Below are 23,774 nucleotides of genomic sequence, written 5' to 3'. Positions count from 1 at the left end.
CGTATACGTAACTTTGACGTGGTGAGTTTTCACGGTTTTGTGACATCGCGTGACAGACAGGTGATGTGGGAGCTGCTCCAAAATTTTTTACCGATAGCGGAGGACTCATGGCAACAGAGGCGTAGAATCGGAAAGAAATTTCCATCTTTTGTTGGGCTTGATCACGTATAATCAGTGCGTGAAAGTCACGCTACTTGTATTTTCTGTGTATATGTGTATATGTGTTCAAATAATAATAATAATAATATTTTCTGTACTTTTTTTTCGTTTCTGATCCAGTGAATTTCCCACAATGTTTCTGTATATCCATGGATTTTCTTTATGCACATATTTGCCTGTTGTCTGCATTACTTTTTTGTATTTTCTGTAGTTTTCGCATTTTCTGCAAGTTGATTTTCTCCTGTGCTTTTGTATGGAATTGATGCCACTGTATGCCATGCTATGGTGCACGGACCCAGTCCAGCCTTTAGAGGCATTTTGTCCGTGCTCCAAACATCTGACAGATGTTGAATAAAGATGAATTGAATTGAATATCAGTTGGGACGTTTTCGCAGTTTTCGTGAAGTCGAGTCACAGACAGGCGAAGTGGGCGTGGCCCAAAAGTCTTCGGCCAATCGTGGAGGGCTAATGGAAGAAATGGAACACAAACAGACTGGAATAGCTTTACATTATAGTGTCCTAAGATTCGAAAAACGAATTTTGAATTTTTCGAGCAGAAGTACGATGTGCACTGAACCTTGAGCGAGCTTAATTTCTCTGAAGAACTTCAGTTTGGCCTAGTTGGTGTTTACTGCATATCATATTGACCGCAAATAAAATTTTCCGCGGTCCCCGTCTTTATTTGCGGTTAATGTGATATGCAGTTAATTTCTCTGATCGAGTGCTGTTAAAATGTCATATTTCAATAGTGGGGACCCCAAGCATATTTTGTACTTTAAGAATAATATTTTAAATTCATTCAAATGTGTTTTTTTTACCTCCCAAAGCCACAATATGACAATAAGAGGCGCCGTAATGGGGGACTTGCAAATAAGTATGGCCACCTTCATTATTGCCTGCCCAGTGCTCGGTAGTCGAGCGTTTTTACTTGCTGGCGCCACTGCAATGCAGCCGCCATAGCCGAGAATCGAACCTGTCACTCCGTGTTCAGCAGCAGCAGGACACCATTGCCCTAAGCCACTGCGACGGCCCTCGGTATATCTTTGAACGGGTGCAATTTGTCGAAACGAAGTTATAATTGCAAGAAGCAGAGTTTTCGAAAACTATTTAAACACAGTGTGATAGTGAATAGAATGGCGCGATGAAATACATTTAGTAATAGGGGAGGGCGAGCTTGAAAAGTAGGCTATAGCTGAATTGTCTCTGGTGAATATCAAACATTGGAGTGGAACAACAGCCTCGTTTGAAAGTCCCCTATATCACGGCGTGCTGCTGCCAAATGCTTCTATTGTTTAAGTTAGATCATTATAGGCCAGCGCGGTCGCATCTAGCAGCAAATCAGCGTGCTTGATTTTTGATAGGCCGCATTGTATTAGATGATTTAGTGTACATATATGCGTTCTGGACCACTTGGATAGTGTGAAAAGGCCCCGATAGGCATCACTCATATCTAGGAGGAGCGTACCGTGGGTCTGCGCCACTGGAGATGGAGGTCCCACTGTGAACTCCCGGTCGCAGCGGTTTCCCCCAAAGATGCCTAGGCAGCCGCACTGCGGAGCACCTGTCCTTCGTGCCAGCTTGCAGCTGCCTCCGTTGCGACAAAAGTAATCAGGGCAGGCTGTACCAAAATACCAAAAGCAAAGGAGAGCGTAATGCATTAGTGTCCGCTCTTAAAAAGCAGAGTGATAAAAAAAAAAACGAATTGTGGGCCGAGTACACTGAACTATTCTTGCACAGCTTCTGCACTTCGAGTATGAAATGAGCGACTCAGATAGTTTGACATCAAAGATACCGACCGTTGCAAAGAGATTCATCTGATCCGTCGTTGCAGTCGGCACGGCCATCGCACAGCTTGGATTTGTGCAAACAGGAGGAAGGGTCCCGGCAGTAGTAGTAACCATCAGGGCAAGTGCCTTTGCCATCTGCGTGCATTATAATCCCGAACAAAAACGTTGATTTCTGAAATTCTGGAAATGCGGCATAGACATGCGCGACGAAAATAGCCACCGGACGCGATATGTTTTCACTTATTGCGCAATCTCCCTTTTATGCGCTAGAGACAGGACACGATGAAGGTTCTTTGGCATGATATTATTTTGCAAGTGCCACTTCGGCAACGTCAAGTCTAAGCTCTCGTGCAGCGCTCCTCTGGGCATTTCCTCGCGAGCATTTCTTTAAGTGCACCGCCCTTGTTGGGGCTCCTACGCGCAAGTGGAGCTGGTTAATTCGCGAAGCAGAGTCAGAAAAGCACTCCGCGGTACCTTGCAGCTTGGAATAAACGAAAGAAGAGCGGAAAAGGCCAGTCCCCTGTATGAGTCCCTTGGGAATCACAAACGAAGTGCGCGCTTTTATTTGTGTTCATTTAGCTAGCATCCCGCTGCATTACGACCGCTTACATAGGTAGCAAAATGGGAGTATAGCAGCTCTTCAAACTCGTGGAGCCCTAAGGGTTATACGCAGCATTTTTGTCTTAACCGACAACCTTATTTATATTGAGCAGAGAAAAGCAAATAATCATCCTGACAAGCCTGAAGGAACAACATAGACGACGGTCTGTTTCGGAAAGTACTCTCCATCGCGAACTCTACATGTTACTTCACTAAATTTCTGTGTTACATATTGCAACCCCAGATGATGTTTACCGCATTCCCTTATCAGTATTCTTAAAGGAGTGATAGTCTCAATCGGCAAATTGTGCTGAGATTCAACAATTTTCCCGACCTTCTGTGAAGGGCTTAACTTCAGAATCGTTGCTTCCAGCCCAACTTTGGAGGCAATGAGTGCATGAATCCTACAGCGAAGGTATTTCTCACAACAATGAGTTTTCTCTGGAGAGAGCATGATAAATTATTCTGTCTGTAAACGTGTAAGCTTGTCTCACCTATATATTCAGGAATGTAACAGCAACATAATGTCTCCTTTCTGGAAGTGGTGTAGTGAAGTCAAATTCACAAGTATGCCTAAATTAACATGCGTGTTCTGCCTAAAATAAATGCGAAAGCACGAATAAGAACAACTTTGTTCACAGCCTTAACATGAAGGTGGCATTCGGGGATTGTCGCTTTCGGTCGAATAAGGCAGCACGACGATAAACCAGCGGGTGCATAAGTAACAAATGGTGCTTCCCCTTGCAAACATCGTCACTTACTACAATCAGAGAGTCAAGCACAGAGAAGACAAGTATATCGTTTTCGGCCCAAGAAGCTCACATGAGAGAATTAAATTTGACCCGAAGTATTGTTTTCGCGGACCTTTGCTGCATACACCTACGCACACACCACGATCAAAAAGAAGAGAAAAAAAAAGATGGACAAGGATCACGCACCACATTGCCATTCGTCCTCTGCATTCGGGCAGTCAGGCACACCGTCGCAGAGAAGCAGACCAGGAATACAAGGACCATTTCGACTACCGCAGCTGAATGCGCCGGGAGCAGCGCAAAGCGAGCTTGGCGTTGAGTACACTGACCAAGAAGCCGGGGACAGTGGGCGACCGGTCGCTTTCCCACTAGCTGAGAGACAAAAGAGAGCTATCATCAAATTTCTTTCCGCATTCAATCGCTTTCATTTAGCGCATACCGCTGCTACGGACAGCTGCGCCGCTAGGCCATCACCACGAAAGAGGTCAACAAAACTAATAACAGAATGTGGTTAGTCCCTTGCACTGACATTTCACATTCTCCAACATATTTCTATGAGAAAGGCGTGGGACCCGTCATAGCCAACTAAGGCGTTGCGTTGCTGAGGTCGAGGCCACGGGTTGTTACTCCGGCCGCGGCGGCCGCATTCCGATACGGCTGGAATGCAAGAACGCTCGTGTACACTGTGCATTGGGTGCGTGTCAAAAAACCCCCGGTGGCCAAACCTAATCCGGAGTCCCCTACTACGGCGTGCCTCATAATCGGCTCATGGTTTGGCACGTAAATTCCCACAATTTAAATAATTGTTTAAAGGTGGGGTAATATTATGTTGCACGTACACATACGTCATTCTGTCTTTATTATTAGCAAAAGTATGGCTCTGGAGAATCACTTTCACGCAGGGGCTATTTACAATTGCGAATCAAGCAGTGTCACGAAACAAACAATTATATCGTTCATATATCTTACCTGTTGTTGCTCCTGCTTTACATGTCATTCCTGTAAGTATAAAGAATGATACTTCATATACTTACGCGAAAATGCCCCGGTTATTTATTGTTCTTCCTCGCCGTACACGTATGCATCACGTAAGGCAGTTTTTTAAGTCTGCTCATTTCCTGGTGTTTAGCAGCGTTAGGGGTTTTTCTCAGCTTTTTTTTTGTAAATCGTAGTCCGCAATTACAATCTCAGTCTTAGGAGGCCATTTCCTGCTTTCATTATTCTAGATGTGTTTTTCTTTTCCTGCATTTCTGTCGTGTTTAAATAGCCGGTAACAACTCAGATTCTAGTGTCGGAAGGATTTTAAGCAGCTTACCAGTGGTATACATTAACAAAAAGAGCTGGTCAAACTTGGTATACTATAGTTATTATACCACCTGTTTTTTTTTTCCTTTTTTTATATCGCGTGGATCACACAGCGTAATCCAGTCTGTCCAGGTGGATTACGAGAAAGGCGGGCGGACAATACTTGAAAAAATAATTCTATTCATCCGAGTCTCCAGCTAAAATATTTAACTTTAGTTATTCACTTTAGCAAATACGTTGTAATTGTGAGATTCAAACCGAGTGGAATAATTATGTCACATCTGTTCAGCAGGAATAGTAACAATAGCATCACTTTCGACATATCCGTCTTCCAATCTGATAAAAAGTTAATTGCGTTTTAGATGAGATCTTCATGAACTGCTATAGAGGGAGGCTTTCGGGAAACCCAAGAGGAAGCCAATGTATTTCTTATCACATTTTAGGTACCCATACCTCCGAAGTGGTGTTAGTTTTAAATTTCTGCTAAGCCGACATACCTTAGTCGTCTTACTGCTCGACCTCAGTTTCACAATTGCAACAAGCGCAATAAAGTGAAAAAATAAAAAAAGATATTTAGTGAGTTCTCTAATTACCTACCAGGACATTTCGATTTGTCATACAAGTAAAGTTCGCCTCTTCAGGCAATCCAGCTGAACAGGTCGAACTGCACGAATTGCTTCATGCGACAATTTAGAAATCTCCTCAAAATAAAAAAAAAAACGGTTACATTTTCTTATTTTCTTAGCATACCGAGCATATCCTATAACACAGAACGTATGCTGAACATGAATTCTTGTTCAAATAGCACTGATTAGAATTATTCAATATACAAACCACAGTCTGTTTCATCGCTCCCGTCTTCGCAGTCGTTATCGCAGTCACAAACGAAACTTCGGGGGAGGCACATCCTCTTGTCCGCGCACAAAAACTCGTCTCGGGTGCACAAGGACGGATGTTTTTCGGTATGATCAGTACCTGAAAAATTTAGAATAACATTAGCCTTCGAAGCGCAGATGCCATATACGACTGCAATTCTACGTATAAGTATTCTACTATGCAAGCTATTCCAAGCTCATGTCTTTGTCGTATTATGCACGACTGTTACGGCACAAAGCAATTCCAGCATCTGCAAGACATTTCCTGCAATTTCTTCTCAAAGGAGTAATGACGACATTTCCTGCTTCAGATGTTTGTGTTTTTCACTTCATTAATTTTAAACAGCGTCAAAAAGAACACGGTCAAGGAAGAGCAGGGGACGAACGCTGCGTGCGTGTGCGTGTGTGCATGCGCGAGTGTTTTTGCGTTGTTTAAAATGAATGATCCATAACCAACTACCTCGCGCCCAAAGGCTTCTGAGTTATCGTTTATTCTTTATACACGGCTACCACTAACCGATTGTTAGTCGCGAACGTTGCCGAGCAGTTATTTTACTATGTTATAAACGACCGTGCAGCCGGATGGCCTTTAACCACAGTACGTGGCGAGACTGACATCAACATGACACGTTCTGTGGTTCTATTTGTGACGTTCCACGTGGACTTCTGACGTCATTAGTTGGGTAAATTCGGGTGAAAACAGTATCGTTTCTCTATCTGGTTGCTCGCCTGCTGATTTTAGACTCCTACCTCACCGGTGTGTGCCGTCAAATAGAGTCGCGTGGGATTTACAATCGAACGCGTTGGCGGGCTAGTTGGTGCGAATCCATAATTACTTTGTTTAGCGCCAAAATTGCCTATAAGGGAGTGACGGAATAAAATAATGTCAGTTAAGAGTAGCGCCTTGTCCTGTCGTCTTTCTTGTGTCCGTTGTTTTGCGCTAAACGAAGTAATTATGGGATTTACATCTCTAAGCAGACCGTCATAAAGGGGCATCGATGTGTGGTATGACTGTGTCCCGCTAAGCCGAAGGACGGTATCGTGGTAACTGTAACATATAATTCGTTTGAATAATAATATTTCTTTACTTTTTTCTTCGTTGCTTACAGAAACTCATTGCTAGAGCGACAATGAGGAAGACCACGATTCAGGTTGCCGCGATTCAGCAGGGAGAATACAATTTGGCACGTACAGTACATGCCTATAGCAGGCGAACTCTGCCAGCATCAATTACACCACTTAGCTGGCGCGCTTCTGTAAGTTAGTGGTTTCTAAGCCCGCATGATTAATTGTGAGGCCACGTTGTCAGCTACAATACAATCAGCGCTGTCTGGCGCTCCACTAGCTGCGTATTCTTAAACTCGTTTTTAAGAAAAACCAGTACTGCTCAGAATTAGCACCCCCATTATGAATTATTCTTTTTGCTGGAGCGTTGGCAGGTGACTCCCGCTATTGTTCGGCGCAGAGCAGTTCATGAAAGCTTAAGAAACGACAATAATGCTTGTACCAGTACTCTTCTAACGTTGTGCCAGTAACTTTACTGGCCAAATGAACGCAAATGACAAACCTCCCAGGAACTTCATACGCGGTCCTGTTCCAGCAGGCCCTCATTATTCACACATCAGCTAGAAAGTAGCACCTAGGAGAGAAAATGCCTACGAGGCAGATAGACTGGGCGACAATGAAACAAATCAACATAAAAAATCAAAAGGGAGAGAAATGCACCGGAAACAGTTGCAATGGCGCTAAGCTTGACGCTGCTCGCGAGGTAAAAGGCACACCACAACTGCCTTCCCTGTATTCAGCAGCCATTATTCAGTGCCACCAAGCTGCGCTGATATGCGGCTCGCACTTCCCCAGAAACAGTGCAGAGCGCGAATACATCATCTGAAAAGGGACAGGAGCACAGGGCAGCACACGTCTTCACCTCCTAGCAGGCAAGAAGGTGTGAAGGTCACTTCGTCGATGGCGATGTCAGTGAGTGCGTCGCCTCCACGCTGTGCAAGGAAGGCGACCGCGAATGGCTGCGGGTGACCGATCATCACGTGCGCATACGCCCACAGGGATCCCTGAGGTCCGAGCTCTTGCCACATGGGCAGTCTCGAGCCGCCACCCTCTGTCTCTACCTGGAAAGTGTCCAAAGTCAGCTACGGTTTAACGACACCTCTAAAGGCGCAAGTCGTGCAAGAACAAGCACGTACCACCAAGAAATTGTGATTCACCTTTTTGCACATTTGTCGGCGAGAAGCAAGATACCACAAAAAAAAAGCGAAAGAAAGGATTCCCAGACCGTATTTTAAACTGCGGATTGCTACAGGCACATACCGGCACAGCGGCACGCCGCGCTTCGACTCGGCAGTGAGTCCAGGGCAAATCATGCAACCTGCTCCTTCAAAGCAAAACTTTCGTTGCTTACCCTTCAGGGGTTTGGTCTAATCACGTGGGGACGCAAGTTTCGCGCCGAATAGACGACTTGTACAATGCTGAATGTTGACCGACAACGTAGCGTGTCAGTGGGCGAACCTTTGTTCTGCGTAATCAAACAATCAATCACGACATAAAACCGTACATAGTATGATGTCCGTTCATAGGCAGCTCTAAAGCAGAAAGACTTCTTAATGGAATAGCGCGTAATATGCAACAATTCATAGCAGAGTGCGAGTGTAGCTCAGTTGGTGATTCATAATTTTGGGAAGTAACCGCAAGCAAAACACGAGACTTGAAGGAAGAGACAACGCGAAGCGGTTTGTGTTGTCCCTTTCTTCAAGTCTCGTGTTTTGCTTGCGGTTACTTCTCGAAATAATGCAACAGTTCCTTCTATTTTCTTAAAATTTTCATACCTTACCTACACCATCCTTGGGCCACTGAGTATGTTCCTATGCATAATGGGTGTGGAAGCCCTAAATGTATTTAAATGTGTGTTTTACTTCTCTGTGCATACACCTGTCTTCACCAATTTTCCCTCAGAAAGCATCATGCAAAGCCTTCGTCTTTGTGACATCACTGCGTCGACGTCTCACATTGCTTACATTTCGGCATAAATTCTGAACTATGTAATGCATAAACATAAGTTTTGCATGACATTAAAGTTGTGACCTGCGTGGTGCATAAACGTAAACACTGCATGAGAATACACGTTGTTATAACATGAAAGTAAACACACTCCTACGCAGCGCATTTAGTTGTATAACATTTAATGATCACATAGATTCCAAACATGCACGTTGGATCTGCAAAGTTTGTTTTCTCCCTCTCGGCGATTGGCAAATTTTCGTTTTTCATTTCACACAGACCTGCGTATTGATGTAATTATTGATGCAGACATGGAGAACGTAGACACGTTTCCTGATCATGGCGCCACTGGTTGCGTGATAAAAGCCGCACTCCTGCTTTCGGCAGGCAAAAGCAACACTGGCGTTCTTCCTATTTCCGCAGTGCTAAGCTACATCACGTGGCGCGCTTTTCTCGCGACTCCAGCAGCTGAATGTGAAATCAGCATACTGTCAAATTTTATGAAGTAAAATGAAGTTGTCTTCGAGTACCACTGCCTTCAAGCTTATAATTTAGGCGTATACTGTAATCGTGAAATTTCACAATTAATAATTGTGTTAATTATGTATTTGCTGACTACGTGATCGCGGAAATTCAGTCTCCCAAACGCCACAGCGCATAAACCCTTTGTGCAACCAGCATTTGCGTAGCCAGTATAACATTTTTGTTAAGGAGGAGAAGGAAAAAGAGAGAAAAACATGTATGTTTAGCCATTGAATAGACCGGCCATACAATGGTCAAACAATGTTAAGTTGAATTAACAGACTGGCTGTTTGGGTTTAAGTCGACGTAGTTGACAATAAGATGAAGATGGCAGGAGATGTAATGCGGACGACGGATAGCCCGTGGTCATTAGAGATACAGAGCGGGTGCCAGTGGAAGAAAAGCGCCGTCGAGGACGCCAGATAATTAGGTGGCGTAATTAAATTAGGAAATTTGCACGCATAAGATGGGGTCAGCTGACGCAATGCAGGACTAATCGGAGGTTGCTGGGAGAGGCGTTTGACCTGCAATGGACCTATATAGGCTTATGATGATGATGATAGACCAGATGACTACCCCTCTGCTGTGCTAACGGAGTGGCGGGAATGAAAAATGATCGAAGAAGGGACAAGCTTAAGTGAAAAAGGGAGAAAGGAAATGGGTGTGAGCATAACTAGGCGAAACAAATGAACACTACACACCCCGTTTCTTATTGAATTGATGCTGTCACATTAAAGTACACACACACACACACACACACACACACACACACACACACACACACACACACATATATATATATATATATATATATATATATATATATATATATATATATATATATATATATATATATATATAATATGACAAAGTCAGCCACCGTGTTCATCTTGTGCTCACCCGGAGAAACTGCATGGATGGTGAACCTCTCATGAAATACCAGAACCTGAGATGGCACTTGTTTTGGCTTGCTGGGAACTGAGGCGTGCGGGCAACTGCTACCGACCCCAGTGGCAGCTCGGTACTGTTGGCGAGCAGGAAATAGGCTGTGAAATAAAAAACGGGTTGTTTGAATTTCATTTCTTTAACGCACGCTAAATATGTACATGAGTCGTAAGCATACCGGGGAAAAGCTGTGTCGAAAACACAAAGGCAACAGCAGACAATGGTGCGGGAGTTTGCACATAACATCTTTCATGAAATGCACAATATAAATATCTAATATTTACAAAGTTCTACAAAAATCTAGAAAATTTAGAAAGGTACGTCACAAACGGACATTTCTCTACAATATACAAGAAAGTTACTAAAGAGTCTATTCAACACAGTATTGTTAATATATAGTTTTTTAATGAAGCGCACAAAACTGCTTCAGTTAATTTAAACCTATTTAGTACGCTGGGTACGGATTATTGTAGTAAGTAGAAACCGTAATACGTTCGGAGTCGTTGAATGTGCCAGTGGTTAGTGTGCCTTGTTAAACGAGAGGTCAGATTTGGTTTTAAATTAGCTAAGCTCCGTAATGTATGTGGTTTTGAACACCCTCAGGTCTAAAAGCTGGTGTAAGCTGGTACTCATAAAGAGTCGTAATCTTTAGGGGAACGGAGAAGAAAGAAACAGTTTACCAGTGTGACTAATTCCTATAGCACAAATTGCTCTCGTAGAAAGTTTTCAAACACGCTTGCATTATACTTATGGCGCATTAAAATTAGGAGTATTTATGCTATTCTGTGTCATGTTACGAACGATATTTAGCGCCGTTCCTTTGAACTTTTGTACCCTCCTTGTTTATCTCAGTTATACCAAACGCTTTCAACGTCACTACAGTGTCCTGAAAATGTATACAGCGATACAAAGCCTTTAGAAGGAAGTGCATTTTCTCTAGCTGTAGATATTCTTTACCATGGTGATTTTGTGCTTTGTAACGTCGTCATCGACTACATACACACAGGCACACACACACACACACACACACACACACACACACACACACACACACACACACATATATATATGTATATATATATATATATATATATATATATATATATATATATATATATATATATATACACTTACTTCCTGGTGTTCCACGATGAGAGCTTGGAGGTCCCGTGTCCTCAGAGTGCGATTCCTTTGCTCGCTTCCAGGATGGTTGTCCGCCAATGTCGTCGACTGTCCAGTTGCAGGCCGCTGCCCAGTCTTCTTCGTCGAAGCTGCAGTCCCCAAATCCGTGGACTGCAAGTTTAATGGTGATTACGAAGGCGTGAACGTAACATCAGAAAACCTGCTGTGCGCGATGTTCTACTTCACTTGCAGTGAACAATGCGAATACATGGTACTGCTGCTGTTCTGTTACTGCAGCCATGTGAAATAAAATGTAAATATATGTGTAAAGAGACGACCTCCGTGTTTGTCTTTACGACTAAAACACAATGTTACTGCTGCGACCTGACCTATATATAGCGGCGTAACACCCATCACATCCGTAAGCTCATGAATCCGAACTCAAAATGTGTACAATGAAGTTCTCACAAGTGTGGATTTTGCATCGCCCGTCCGAAAGTGCTACTGTGTTGTCTGGTTACAGCGTTCCTCTGTATGCTTCCCAATATACACAGGAACCGATGTGGTTAACACACTCGTCATGAAGAATCACAGCGCTGCCCTGCTGTTTGCGTTTGGCATGTCCAGAATTGACGACTTGCATACTGACCGCAGTCCCGCTCATCGCTGCCGTCCGAGCAGTCTCTCTTCCCGTCACAGCGTTCGAACTGGGAAACACACTGGGCCAGGTTGGCGCACATCCATTCACTCTCCGCGCAGCTGCTGGCATGGTGGTCTGCGCAAACATACAAAAACACTTAAATGGTCCTACGAAGCGAAAAACATGACGATGCAAATTTCAGAACATTCATTACTTTGTCTACGATCGTTGCGAACAGAACGTCTGAAAAGACAATAAAGCCGAAGAAAACACAACAGCGGACAGTAGCAGTGCCTGTGGCCTTTAAAAATCTATTCTCCCGCTTTATGTATTTTTCTTTTTACTTCAATGTGCATGCCAACCTTCCCCTTCAGGAGATCTAATCTCCAGTTTCAGCGCACTTTTACACTACGCGCTCCAATTGCCTGCCTCTTTATGCATTTTGCAATCACACTCGGTATATCGCATTGTGAAATGTTATGTACTACATAAACCACGTTTCTCAGGTATTAAGAGCGCGAGCTTTGCAATCATAACCCTAAAGCTTCCATTGTGAGTTAACCCTGTGAAATTATGGATTGCGTAATAGTGGACAAAGACATTAGTGCCGCAGCATCAGTGTTTTATTCTTCTAATTTAGTTTTATTCGTTAACGACCACAGCACGCTTGCATGACTAGAACACGTGTCCTTCACGTGCAACAAAAGTACCCTTACGATAATCTTCCTACCTGGCCTGCATTTCTGGTAGAGGAAGTCATCAAGATGAAGGCTTGAATGACCACTTGAGCCCCACACAGCTTCCACGATCATACCAAACGCAACTCGCCTGCCGACATTGATTTTAATCGGCATCCAACGTTTCTGGGTCATGGCATTCTCAGCTAATGATAAAACTTTCTCCACCTGTGACAACATGTGGCAAAAAAAAACATTTCATTGCGAAGAGCGGCAATAGAAAAAAAACACGCGAAGCACATCTTGTACGTTAAACCATTTCAGATGTCCTAGCTCCTTTTGCGAATGTGGGAGTTTAGTCCATATTAATTATCACGCTCTAACTCTGGCGGGTAAGCAATTTGATACGCGACATAGCAGCAAAAAAAACAAGCATGCCTAGCTTGCTCACAAACAATTAAAGAGCAAGAATGAACGAGACCTCCAGGAGTTTATGTGTCGCATGTTGCGAAACTTTGTTACTGTTGGATCACAAAATTTTAGTGTGAATTCGCAATCGCTGCGTAACTATTCATGTCAATCCTGTTATACGTCAAGCACCAAACTCATGCCAACAAACTACACTATAGCACTAGTTGATCTAATAATCAGAACAGCTGAACGCAGGAACACGCTACTGGGGCCGAATTCCCGAAGTTTTTTTCGGCAGGCCACCATCGCTAACAATATGTCCTGAATCAGCATTGGCTGCAATTTTTTCTAGGAATAATTCGATCTTAGAAACTTTTTAAGTAAGGGTCATGGGTCGGAATTCACCAAGTTGCGCCTTTCGTACGCAATTTCTTAGCCATCAAGCTATTACGTTTAGATAAGGATGCAACGTAAGTGGCAGTGCATTTAACTTATGGCGTCGTATGAGAGCGAGACGTAAGTAAAGATCGCATTAAACGACAACAAAGAAGCGCGGTCAGCTTATACCATGACCGCACATCATGCGTCCGTAGTTGAGGCTATATTTTCGCGGCAAATCATTGCGCCTCCCTCTTCGACAGCTTCCCTTTCCGGGGTCGGACGCTGCCAGAGAACTTCGCCTACTCACAAGTCACAAGATCTCTGGATTTCAAGTGCCTTCAATTGCAGATTACGTAAACTGGACCCCACGCTACGGCTACAACTACCATCTGGCCTCTCCCGCGGCGAAACAACCTTGTTGTGTCGCTTGTGGCTGGGAGTGGCGTTCACGAACGCATACTCCTACCGTATAGGAATGGCCGAGAGCCCGATGTGCGACTCCTGTGGGTGCGAGGAGACCATCGAGCACCTATTGTGTGCCTGCCCTCGCTACGATATCCAACGCCTCTCTTTGCGGGAAACTTTACGCTGACTGGACTCGAGACCGTTCACCGAGTCAAAGATACTCGGACCGTGGCCACACCCGCCACTGGCTCGAAAAGCGATTCGTGCACTAGTGCAGTACTTGAAGTGCACCGGCTTAAGAGACCGTTTATAGTGTCCTTGTGTATGGTGTCCCTCCCACACGTACTCAATGTTTACTCTCTCCCTTTCTTCCTCTTTCTTTTCCGCTTTCCCCCACCCCCAGTGTAGGGTAGCAAACTGGATGCTGTTCTGGTTGACCTCCCTGGCTTTCCTATCCTTGTTCTCTCTCTCTCTCTCTCTCTCCCTTTCTGGGAGTGTGCTACAGGGTCTCAGTGCTTATAACCATTATAACCTCAGCGCTCTTCTGATGCCTCCATTTGCCGCTTACATGTGACCTCCTGGAGCAGTGCTTCTAAAAAATGCGCGACTTATACCACACCAGTCAGAACGTTGCCCCTTCAGACACAGCGTTCAGCAAATGGAGCGTTCGTGCCCACTGCCTCACCACCCGGGCAGCCAGTGGCGGAGCGTAAACAAACTCGATCGCACTCCGCAATGTCTGCATGTCTAGGGTACAAACGCATACAACACGCGCTAAGAACAAACCTCCTCCGTAGTGCCTAGGCAGAGTCACATATTCAAGAAGCAAAGTTCCCTAGATTTTCTCTCTCGCACCCGCTCTTACTCGCGCCTGCGCAGAAACGCCACGCGCCGCTGTACCTACTAGGAATTGTAAAAATGCATCCCGGCCCTGCGAAAGTGAATGTCCAGCGAAGCTATTACAAAACCACCACTACTACTGCTGAGAGGGGGTATGCAATACTTCATCGATGGTTATGATGCTTATCTTGAGCTTGTTCTCATTGAAACGCACGCTGTTCTGTGTGTTGTATGGGTGATTTCAATAAATGTATGCACTGTTCACTTCACTCTGCTGAAAACTAGTCGCCACTACCTTACGGCGGTATGAGACATCTTATTTTTGCTTTCTCACGGAGGCACGAACCATTGCTGATGATAATAGATGCTTGTTTTGAGCTTGTTCATTATTAAAACGTACTCTGTTGTGCACGTTCTATGCATGATTCCAATGAATTTATGCACTGTTCGCTTCACTTCGCTGACTGCTTGTAGCCTCTGCATTACGAAGCGCATGAGCCATTGCATTTTTGCTTGCTTAGAGGGGTACGAGCTATTGCTTATAATGATAATTTCTGCTTAAGGGCGGACGCGAAAACTGCCGACCACCGAGAGGCTAACTTCGCTGCAAAATTGTAAGAATGTTCATCTGTCCTCTAGAACGCCTATTTCCTGCGGGTACATCACAGAAGTTTTGCTCATGCATTCATCAGGGCGCGTATTAACAAACCTCTTACGCTACAAATGTTCCTGAACGAAAATTCTAGCCAGTCCTGATGCTGGGCATCCATCAGCGAAGACAGAAGACCAATCGCAAAGTGCACTTACGAAACAAAAGCTTTGTGAATACGGCGCCAGATTTCTTCACCCTAATATAAAAAAATCCGTTACACAATAGAGAAACGACATAGATGACATAGTGGAAAAATTAAGTTGAGAAAAACAAACAGCAGTCTCAGCTACAGCGTGGTGTTGAAGACTGCTACTGTCTACTTACGATTGTTTAGAGCTGAGAACAATACTAAATTCAAAGGCTAGCAACACCGACCGACCGACCGACCGACCGACTGATCTGCAAACAAGAGGACCAGCATCTCTACTTTCAAAGCTTCTGGTACGTTTTGTTTACCGCATAGTAACACTTATAGAAGCCATTGGACTTGGTGTAACGTAACAATTTTGGTGTATGTTAATCTCGTCGTCATAGCAGTAATATGATGAATGTTAATGACAAGAAAAACAGACAGGCTTTCTGTCTTATCGCCTTTTTTTTTTTTCAACAAACAAATGAGGAAAAAATGACCGAACTGAAGTCACTGAACGCTTGCATCAGCATCACAAAAAAAAAGCATACCTCTTACGTTTGAAGAAAGGTTCTCAATGAGCAGAAGCAAATACGCGCTAAGTTGTGTAGCACAAGTGCTTTATGAACTTCCCGTGTGAGAAAAGAATTATGCTTAACTGATGCCCCGAAATATGCTGATAATCGATGAGTACATGTTTCAGTCAGTCAATAAAGCGAGCAAAATCAACGAATGAGCAAATATCTGAACTCATGTAGTACAACGGCAGTTTCTCCCCGACTTAACATTTGTAACTTTGTGCAATGTTCCTGCTATCTTGTGTAAAGTACCTAAACCGTATGTTACACATAATGACGACGACACCATGACAAGATCGACGATATCACGACAGCGATATCAATGATGACACTTAGTTTTTCTAAATACAAGACATCGATGAGCCGTCTTTTCGAGAGGAACGCTGAGAATCAGAGCTGTGCAGAACGTCTCGTTGCTAACTGCTGCGGCATCGCACACCAGCTATGTCACGTAGGCGTAATGCAACGGCGCTTCACCGAAACCGTATCCGAGATTTACATACCGACAGCTGTCAAAGCAGACTCTTCGCATAGCGAAGAACTAGTACTTCGCCATGCGCACAACATCGCCATCGTCCGCTACTATAATCCCTGCTGTGGATTCCGAAATAGGAGCCCAGACGAAACCACTTTCATGGTATGCATCGCACAAGCTGCCTAGCGCGAAAGATGCGCGCGAGCTTAGTAGCACGAAGCACCGTGCTGAGCACTCAGTGCGTCCAGCTCCCGACTGCGCATTGCTACTGATGCATAAATGCATGAATGAGTTCGATCCCGAGTGGCAGTGGCGGTTGAACTTTTGTTTGTTCTTTCCTATATGGTGAGGGTAAAGATGACGACGAGGATGAGGAGGAGAGGTGGCCTGATGGCGGCGGCTAAACGAAACCGAAACGAGGAAGAGGACAGACACGGACAGACACAGCAAACTCCGTTTAGGGGCCTTAACTGTAAAAAGAGGTAATTTGAGCCAATCACGCGTAGTCCTACCTTTGGTGCAACCTTGGCTTGCTTCACATAAACGTTGAGGAAGGACATGTTTATCTTGTCGGCGGAATAGAACCAGAACGAGAAGATGCACTCTGGTCCTGATTCTTTGAAAATGTTGGAATGGAGTTGTGCGCGCGCACCAGATGAATGTTTCTGGAGGCCGATGCCTGGTCTCAGGTAATGGCCTGCAGAGGTGGCAGAAAGGTATAAATCAAGTGAGCGAGTATTGGTGCTTGGGAGGACAAAAACGAAGCAGACTAGCGATCTCGGGGGGGGAGTACAAACGATGGCAGTTGAGCAATACTGCCATGCAATGCGCCATGAAGTTCAGCACATCATTAGACAGAAGACTGCGCCACCCTTCGCACCATTAGTGTTGCAAAGGTGTAGCGAGTAAAATGCAGTGTGGCCATAATGAAGCATCTGTAACGTAATTTTAACGAATAATTTGTTTCAGTAAATTTGTGACAAGCACGGTTCTGACGGTTTCTGCTTCGTTTAAATAACATCCATTCAAACTTCATTTAAGGACATTGACCATGATTGTGCGATGTTTAGTTAGTGAAGAACAAGGAAAATCTCAGCAAAAGTGTTGTTGTCACCCATTCGACTGGCTTTTCAGTTTACAAAGTGATTTACTGGTTATAATCAGGGAACTTGAAAGGAATCTGAAGCAGAATATGGTGCTTGTTATCGTGTGAACTGAATCCTGTATTAGTCGCACTTAGTATCAAGTATCAAGAATCGTTTTCATATCTACGCAACCACGGTGAGGCCTGGCAAAGGTAGATAGAATTAGTCCATATTTTTATAACCTTTGCAAAGCAAAAACAAAGCTCGTATCCGCACGAAGGGCCAAAGTATGGTGTTGGTGCTGTAAGTGTTCATAATGCGTAACATAACACATTCTTCGGCTACGGTGCGAATAAGGACCACGAAGTCCACCGCTCGCCGTGATCAACATAAACGAGCAGTTGAGCTTACCCTCAGTAGTTCCTAAAGTGTGATCACTCGTGTCTCCGAGCGTTCTGTACCACTTCTCCTCTTCGGACAAAGAGCTGAACCAGCCACAAAGGTCTTTCTCAAAGTTGCAGCTCGCTCCTGAAAAATGTTTATTTTATGTGTTTTAAATTACTGTGACATTGACGGGCCTTTCATGACGATACGTTAATGCCACTAAAAGGTTCTTTCCAGCTCCCTGAAAAGCAATCTAACGTTTGCTAACATCATGGGACATTTGCTCAATGCGTTCTTTAAGGAAACAAAACACGCACAAGCGGAAATGTTTACAGTACGCTTACAGCGAATTTAAGCTGGTCTAACCATTTCTCCCGGACCGCAGAATTCTCCACCGGAAAATACCAGAAAAAAAAAACCGTGTGTTGAGAAAATAATTGCACAAACAGGCCTGGAGTGCGGCCTGATCCCAAGGACCAGAACCGGTAACGCACTCTCTCACCAGAGCAGGATTGGCCACCCTGGTGCAGTACTTGGCACAACCTCCTATATGAACACAACAATCAAACCCCGGCCCTCAGTCCCCAGCAGCTGCGAAGCAACTGACCACGGCGGCGGTCAGACCTGCGACGCTGCAGAGGGTGCTAAGAATGCCTGGCTCCGGACAGGCCGCCATTGGAATATGAACCTGGCAACGTTTAACGCTTGAACGTTATCTAGTGAGGCGAGTCTAGCAGTGCTATTGGAGGAATTAGAGGGCAGTAAATGGGATATAATAGGGCTCAGTGAAGTTAGGAGGCCAAAAGAAGCATATACAGTACTAAAAAGCGGGCACGTATTGTGCTACCGGGGCTTAGCAGAGAGACGAGGACTAGGAGTCGGATTCCGGATTAATAAGAACATAGCTGGTAACATACAGGAATTCTATAGCATTAACGAGAGGGTGGCATGTCTTGTTGTGAAACTTAATAAGAGGTACAAAATGAAGGTTATACAGGTCTACGCCCCTACATCTAGTCATGATGACCAGGAAGTCGAAAGCTTCTATGAAGACGTGGAATCGGCGATGGGTAAAGTCAAAACAAAATACAGTATACTGATGGGCGATTTCAATGCCAGGGTAGGCAAGAAGCAGGCCGGAGACAAGTCAGTGGGGGAATATGGCATAGGCTCTAGGAATAGCAGAGGAGAGTTATTAGTAGAGTTTGCAGAACAGAATAATATGCGGATAATGAATACCTTTTTCCGCAAGCGGGTCAGCCGAAAGTGGACATGGAGGAGCCCGAATGGTGAGACTAGAAATGAAATCGACTTTATACTCTGTGCGAACCCTGGCATCATACAAGATGTAGACGTGCTCGGCAAGGTGCGCTGCAGTGACCATAGGATGGTAAGAACTCGAATTAGCCTTGACTTGAGGAGGGAACGGAAGAAACTGGTACATAAGAAACCAATCAATGAGTTAGCGGTAAGAGGGAAACTAGAGGAATTCCGGATCAAGCTACAGAACAGGCATTCGGCTTTAACCCAGGAAGAGGAACATAGTGTTGAAGCAATGAACGACAATCTTATGGGCATCATTAAGGAGTGCGCAATAGAAGTCGGTGGTAACGCCGTTAAACAGGAAACCAGTAAGCTATCGCAGGAGACGAAAGATCTGATCAAGAAACGCCAATGTATGAAAGCCTCTAACCCTACAGCTAGAATAGAACTGGCAGAACTTTCTAAGTTAATCAACAAGCGTAAGACAGCGGACATAAGGAAGTATAATATGGATAGAATTGAGCATGCTCTCGGGAACGGAGGAAGCCTAAAAGCAGTGAAGAATAAACTAGGAATAGGCAAGAATCAGATGTGTGCGTTAAGAGACAAAGCCGGCAATATCGTTACTAATATGGATGAGATAGTTCAAGTGGCTGAAGAGTTTTATAGAGATTTATACAGTACCAGTAACACCCACGACGATAAGGTGAGAGAGAATAGTCTAGAGGAACTTGAAATCCCACAAGTAACACCGGAAGAGGTAAAGAACGCCTTGGGAGCTATGCAAAGGGGGAAGGCAGCTGGGGAGGATCAGGTAACAGCAGATTTGTTGAAGGATGGTGGGAACACTGTCCTAGAAAGGTTGGCCGCCCTATATACACAATGCCTCATGACCTCGAACGTACCGGAATCTTGGAAGAACGCTAACATAATCCTAATCCACAAGAAAGGGGACGCCAAAGACTTGAAAAATTATAGACCGATCAGCTTACTGTCCGTTGCCTACAAAGTATTTACTAAGGTAATCGCAAATACAATCAGGAATACCTTAGACTTCTGTCAACCAAAGGACCAGGCAGGATTCCGTAAAGGATACTCAACAATAGACCATATTCACACTATCAATCAGGTGATAGAGAAATGTGCGGAATATAACCAACCCTTATATATAGCCTTCATTGATTACGAAAAAGCATTTGATTCAGTTGAAACCTCAGCAGTCATGGAGGCACTACGGAATCAGGGTGTAGATGAGCCATATGTAAAGATACTGGAAGCTATCTATAGCGGTTCCACAGCCACCGTAATCCTCCACAAAGAAAGCAACAAAATCCCAATAAAGAAAGGCGTCAGACAGGGAGATACGATATCTCCAATGCTATTCACAGCGTTTTTACAGGAGGTATTCAGAGACCTGGAGAGGGAAGAATTGGGGATAAAAGTTGATGGAGAATACCTTAGCAACTTGCGATTCGCTGATGATATTGCATTGCTTAGTAACTCAGGAGACCAATTGCAATGCATGCTCACTGACCTGGAGAGGCAAAGCAGAAGGGTGGGTCTGAAAATTAATCTACAGAAAACTAAAGTAATGTTTAACAGTCTCGGAAGAGAACAGCAGTTTACGATAGGTAGCGAGGCACTGGAAGTGGTAAGGGAATACATCTACTTAGGGCAGGTAGTGACCACGGATACGGATCATGAGACTGAAATAACCAGAAGAATAAGAATGGGCTGGGGGGCGTTTGGCAGGCATTCTCAAATCATGAACAGCAGGTTGCCACTATCCCTCAAGAGTAAAGTGTATAACAGCTGTGTCTTACCAGTACTCACCTACGGGGCAGAAACCTGGAGGCTTACGAAAAGGGTTCTGCTGAAATTGAGGACGACGCAACGAGCCATGGAAAGAAGAATGATAGGTGTAACGTTAAGGGATAAGAAAAGAGCAGATTGGGTGAGGGAACAAACGCGGGTAAATGACATCTTAGTTGAAATCAAGAAAAAGAAATGGGCATGGGCCGGACATGTAATGAGGAGGGAAGATAACCGATGGTCATTAAGGGTTACAGACTGGATTCCAAGGGAAGGAAAGCGTAGTAGGGGGCGCAGAAAGTTAGGTGGGCGGATGACATTAAGACGTTTGCAGGGACAACATGGCCACAATTAGTACATGACCGGGGTAGTTGGAGAAGTATGGGAGAGGCCTTTGCCCTGCAGTGGGCGTAACTAGGCTGATGATGACGATGATGAACCATGTTACAAAAATATGCGAAACTGCGGAAAGGAAGCTTCGGTTCTTACGACGGAAATTGCAGTTAGCCTCACAGTCAGTAAAACTAACAGCTTATTTAACGTACGTTCGACCCACGTTAGAATATGCCAGCATAATCTGGGACCCTTATCAGTCAGGGTTAATTGAGAGACTGGAAAGAGTTCAACGTCGAGCAGCAAGGTTTATTCTATCGCGTTATTCTCGCACAGATTCAGTCTCCGAAATGCTCGGTTTGCTGCACTTGCCTACGCTCGCTGAACGCAGGCGCATAGCTAAGTTAAAGTTCTTTTTTCTTCTCACTAAAAACACATTCAACATGAATAGCGAACAGTATTTGATAGCACGACAAGGTAGAACACTACGGAAAAGCAAATATAATACTTTTCAAATACCTCAGATGCACATTAACGCCTACGCATTTTCTTTCTTCCCAAGAACCATTAAACAATGCAATGAGTTACCGGTGTTAACGCGAGAAAGCATTAGTGTGGAAGAATTCGAGAAAAACTTAAAGCAACATTGAAAGATGCACGCACGTATACATGTTTTTTTTTTTCTTTTTTTTTTTCTTTAGGAGGGGGGAGTGTATGAACTCGTTTAATAACACTGCGTTTATAGTCGTATTGATCGGAGTATATGTATAATATTTCGCTTATGTATCTTCTTTGTTCGCTTATGTTCACCTATTAAAATACTATTCATGTACTGCCTTCATGTACTGTACTAATTGCCAAAATACTGCCATTGGCTTGTTTTTTTTTTCTTTTTTTTTTTTGCTATATGTATCATTGCAATACCATGTATTGTACTAATTGTTGAAGTGCTGCTTTGACCCACCCTGTAACGGCCGACAGGCCAACAGTATGCGTAAATAAAAAACAATTCTCGAGTGGCCAGTCGTGCGCAAGTTTTGCATGTATTTGTGGGCTTCTTTCACGATCGGAAAAACACTTTTATGTAGCACGTATTGAGCAACACAAAGCTGTATCGGGAATTTTTCATGTTGCTTTGCAATCTCTGTCGGCACGGACGCCACGCCAACAACGGAAGCTCCAGTACTGTAAACCTGCGTATAATTACCTCCTTGACTTGCGCAGTACGTGTTCGTTTTTCGTGTTCTTTACAGCAAAGCCTGACACGGAGCGCTCCTGCCAAGGGGAACGAAGCGAGGGGGGTTGGGTAGATGCCGCTTTAGTGGCCGCAGATCAATAAATAATGACACATTGTTTTATTTAGTGTGTGAAGGACATGTTGACTTATTGTAAGATATTCATTAGAGGGTGACAAAGAAGTTCGGGTTTCTGACTGGGCGAAGCAGACTGAGAGCGCGCCCGGGTGGCACGTACTGTAGAGATCGCGTCGCTTGCGGATTACCCGATTGCCATTGCAATAAAAAATTCACGCAGAAACTCCTCTGGTAGCTGTCACAGTATGCGTAAGAATTGCGCCATTTGCCCATCTCCACGAAGCTCGGTGTCATTATCGACGTTACGAAACTTTGTCCTACCAGTATAAACCCTCATCAGCCCTCATCGGTTGTTATAAACCTTATCGGACGTGATCCTATCCTTACCAACTCTTGTCGGTCGTTATCAACCTGGATGTCCAGCGAAGCTGTTGCAAAACCACCATTACATTTGCTTAGGGGTGGTATGCAATGCTTTATTGAAGGTTCGGTTTGAGCTTGTTCATTATGGAAACGAATGCTCTTCTGTCTGATGTATGAGTGATTTAAGTTAATGTATGCACTGTTCGCGTCACTTTGTCGAGCGCTTGTAGTCTCTGTCTTACGAAGGTATGAGCCATTGCATGTTTTGCTTTATTACAGGGGTATGAGCCAATGCTAACGGTGGTATGAGCCATTGCATTCGTCTTAAGTGACGGATGGAAAGTATTCTCATTGAGTAGGCATAGAAATGATTACGCAATTAAAACGCTGAAAAATGCGTCAGTGAGAGTTATCTCTGTCATCGAAAGATCTGGTTTTCAATCGTACATTATGAACCATTACAGTCTAGTGCGGCCAATGTTTGCTGAAGCGTATCACTGGACGTGAAGTGCATGGACGTGGAAACTACCCGTTCCCGTAGCACAATTCGTACTGCATGCAACGCGCTCGTAATGCGGCGGTTGTGGGTTCGGCTGTCATCCTCAGCAAGTTGCTTTTTACTCGATTTCCCTTTAGCTTCTCATCTTTACACTACAATTAAAAGCGACAAATAATTTCCCTATGTTTCCTTTTCTTCGTTATCTGTTGCTTTCATATGATTCTGACTAAGAAATATGTGTGAGCGTTCTTACAGAACAGGGCCCCTCGGTTCCCCTTTCATTCGTCGAATACACGACAACCGACTATGTTTGCTTCTGGCCTGCCAATTAGGCTTTCTTGCAGTTTAGTCATGTAGCAGTATTACGTTTTACGTTACAACCAGTAATGTTTTCCTTGTAATAGCCACTTTATTGTGTCCAGGGCACACAAATACCTCCTTAGCTTTTTCTTTT

The 23,774-nt window shown here is 44.2% G+C and overlaps 1 protein-coding gene across 2 annotated transcripts in view; it reads right to left on the bottom strand.

Annotated features, from left to right (window-relative positions):
* Positions 1 to 23,774, bottom strand: part of LOC126548104 (MAM and LDL-receptor class A domain-containing protein 1-like) — a 272,165-nt gene that overhangs the window by 4,828 nt on the left and 243,563 nt on the right. For both annotated transcript variants that reach the window (XM_055063643.2, XM_050196214.2), the window contains exons 81-92: positions 17,765 to 17,881; positions 16,781 to 16,965; positions 12,450 to 12,624; positions 11,729 to 11,854; positions 11,092 to 11,250; positions 9,913 to 10,058; positions 7,406 to 7,604; positions 5,438 to 5,578; positions 4,268 to 4,297; positions 3,485 to 3,670; positions 1,956 to 2,081; positions 1,625 to 1,777 (exon numbers count right to left, since the gene is read on the bottom strand). In XM_055063643.2, coding sequence (XP_054919618.2) covers positions 1,625 to 1,777; positions 1,956 to 2,081; positions 3,485 to 3,670; positions 4,268 to 4,297; positions 5,438 to 5,578; positions 7,406 to 7,604; positions 9,913 to 10,058; positions 11,092 to 11,250; positions 11,729 to 11,854; positions 12,450 to 12,624; positions 16,781 to 16,965; positions 17,765 to 17,881 — 1,743 coding nt within the window. The remainder of the gene's footprint in view (positions 1 to 1,624; positions 1,778 to 1,955; positions 2,082 to 3,484; positions 3,671 to 4,267; positions 4,298 to 5,437; positions 5,579 to 7,405; positions 7,605 to 9,912; positions 10,059 to 11,091; positions 11,251 to 11,728; positions 11,855 to 12,449; positions 12,625 to 16,780; positions 16,966 to 17,764; positions 17,882 to 23,774) is intronic.

This window comes from Dermacentor andersoni, chromosome 1, assembly GCF_023375885.2.
Source record: "Dermacentor andersoni chromosome 1, qqDerAnde1_hic_scaffold, whole genome shotgun sequence".
Classification (NCBI taxonomy): domain Eukaryota; kingdom Metazoa; phylum Arthropoda; class Arachnida; order Ixodida; family Ixodidae; genus Dermacentor; species Dermacentor andersoni.
This window is presented reverse-complemented; position numbering and strand designations above follow the sequence as displayed.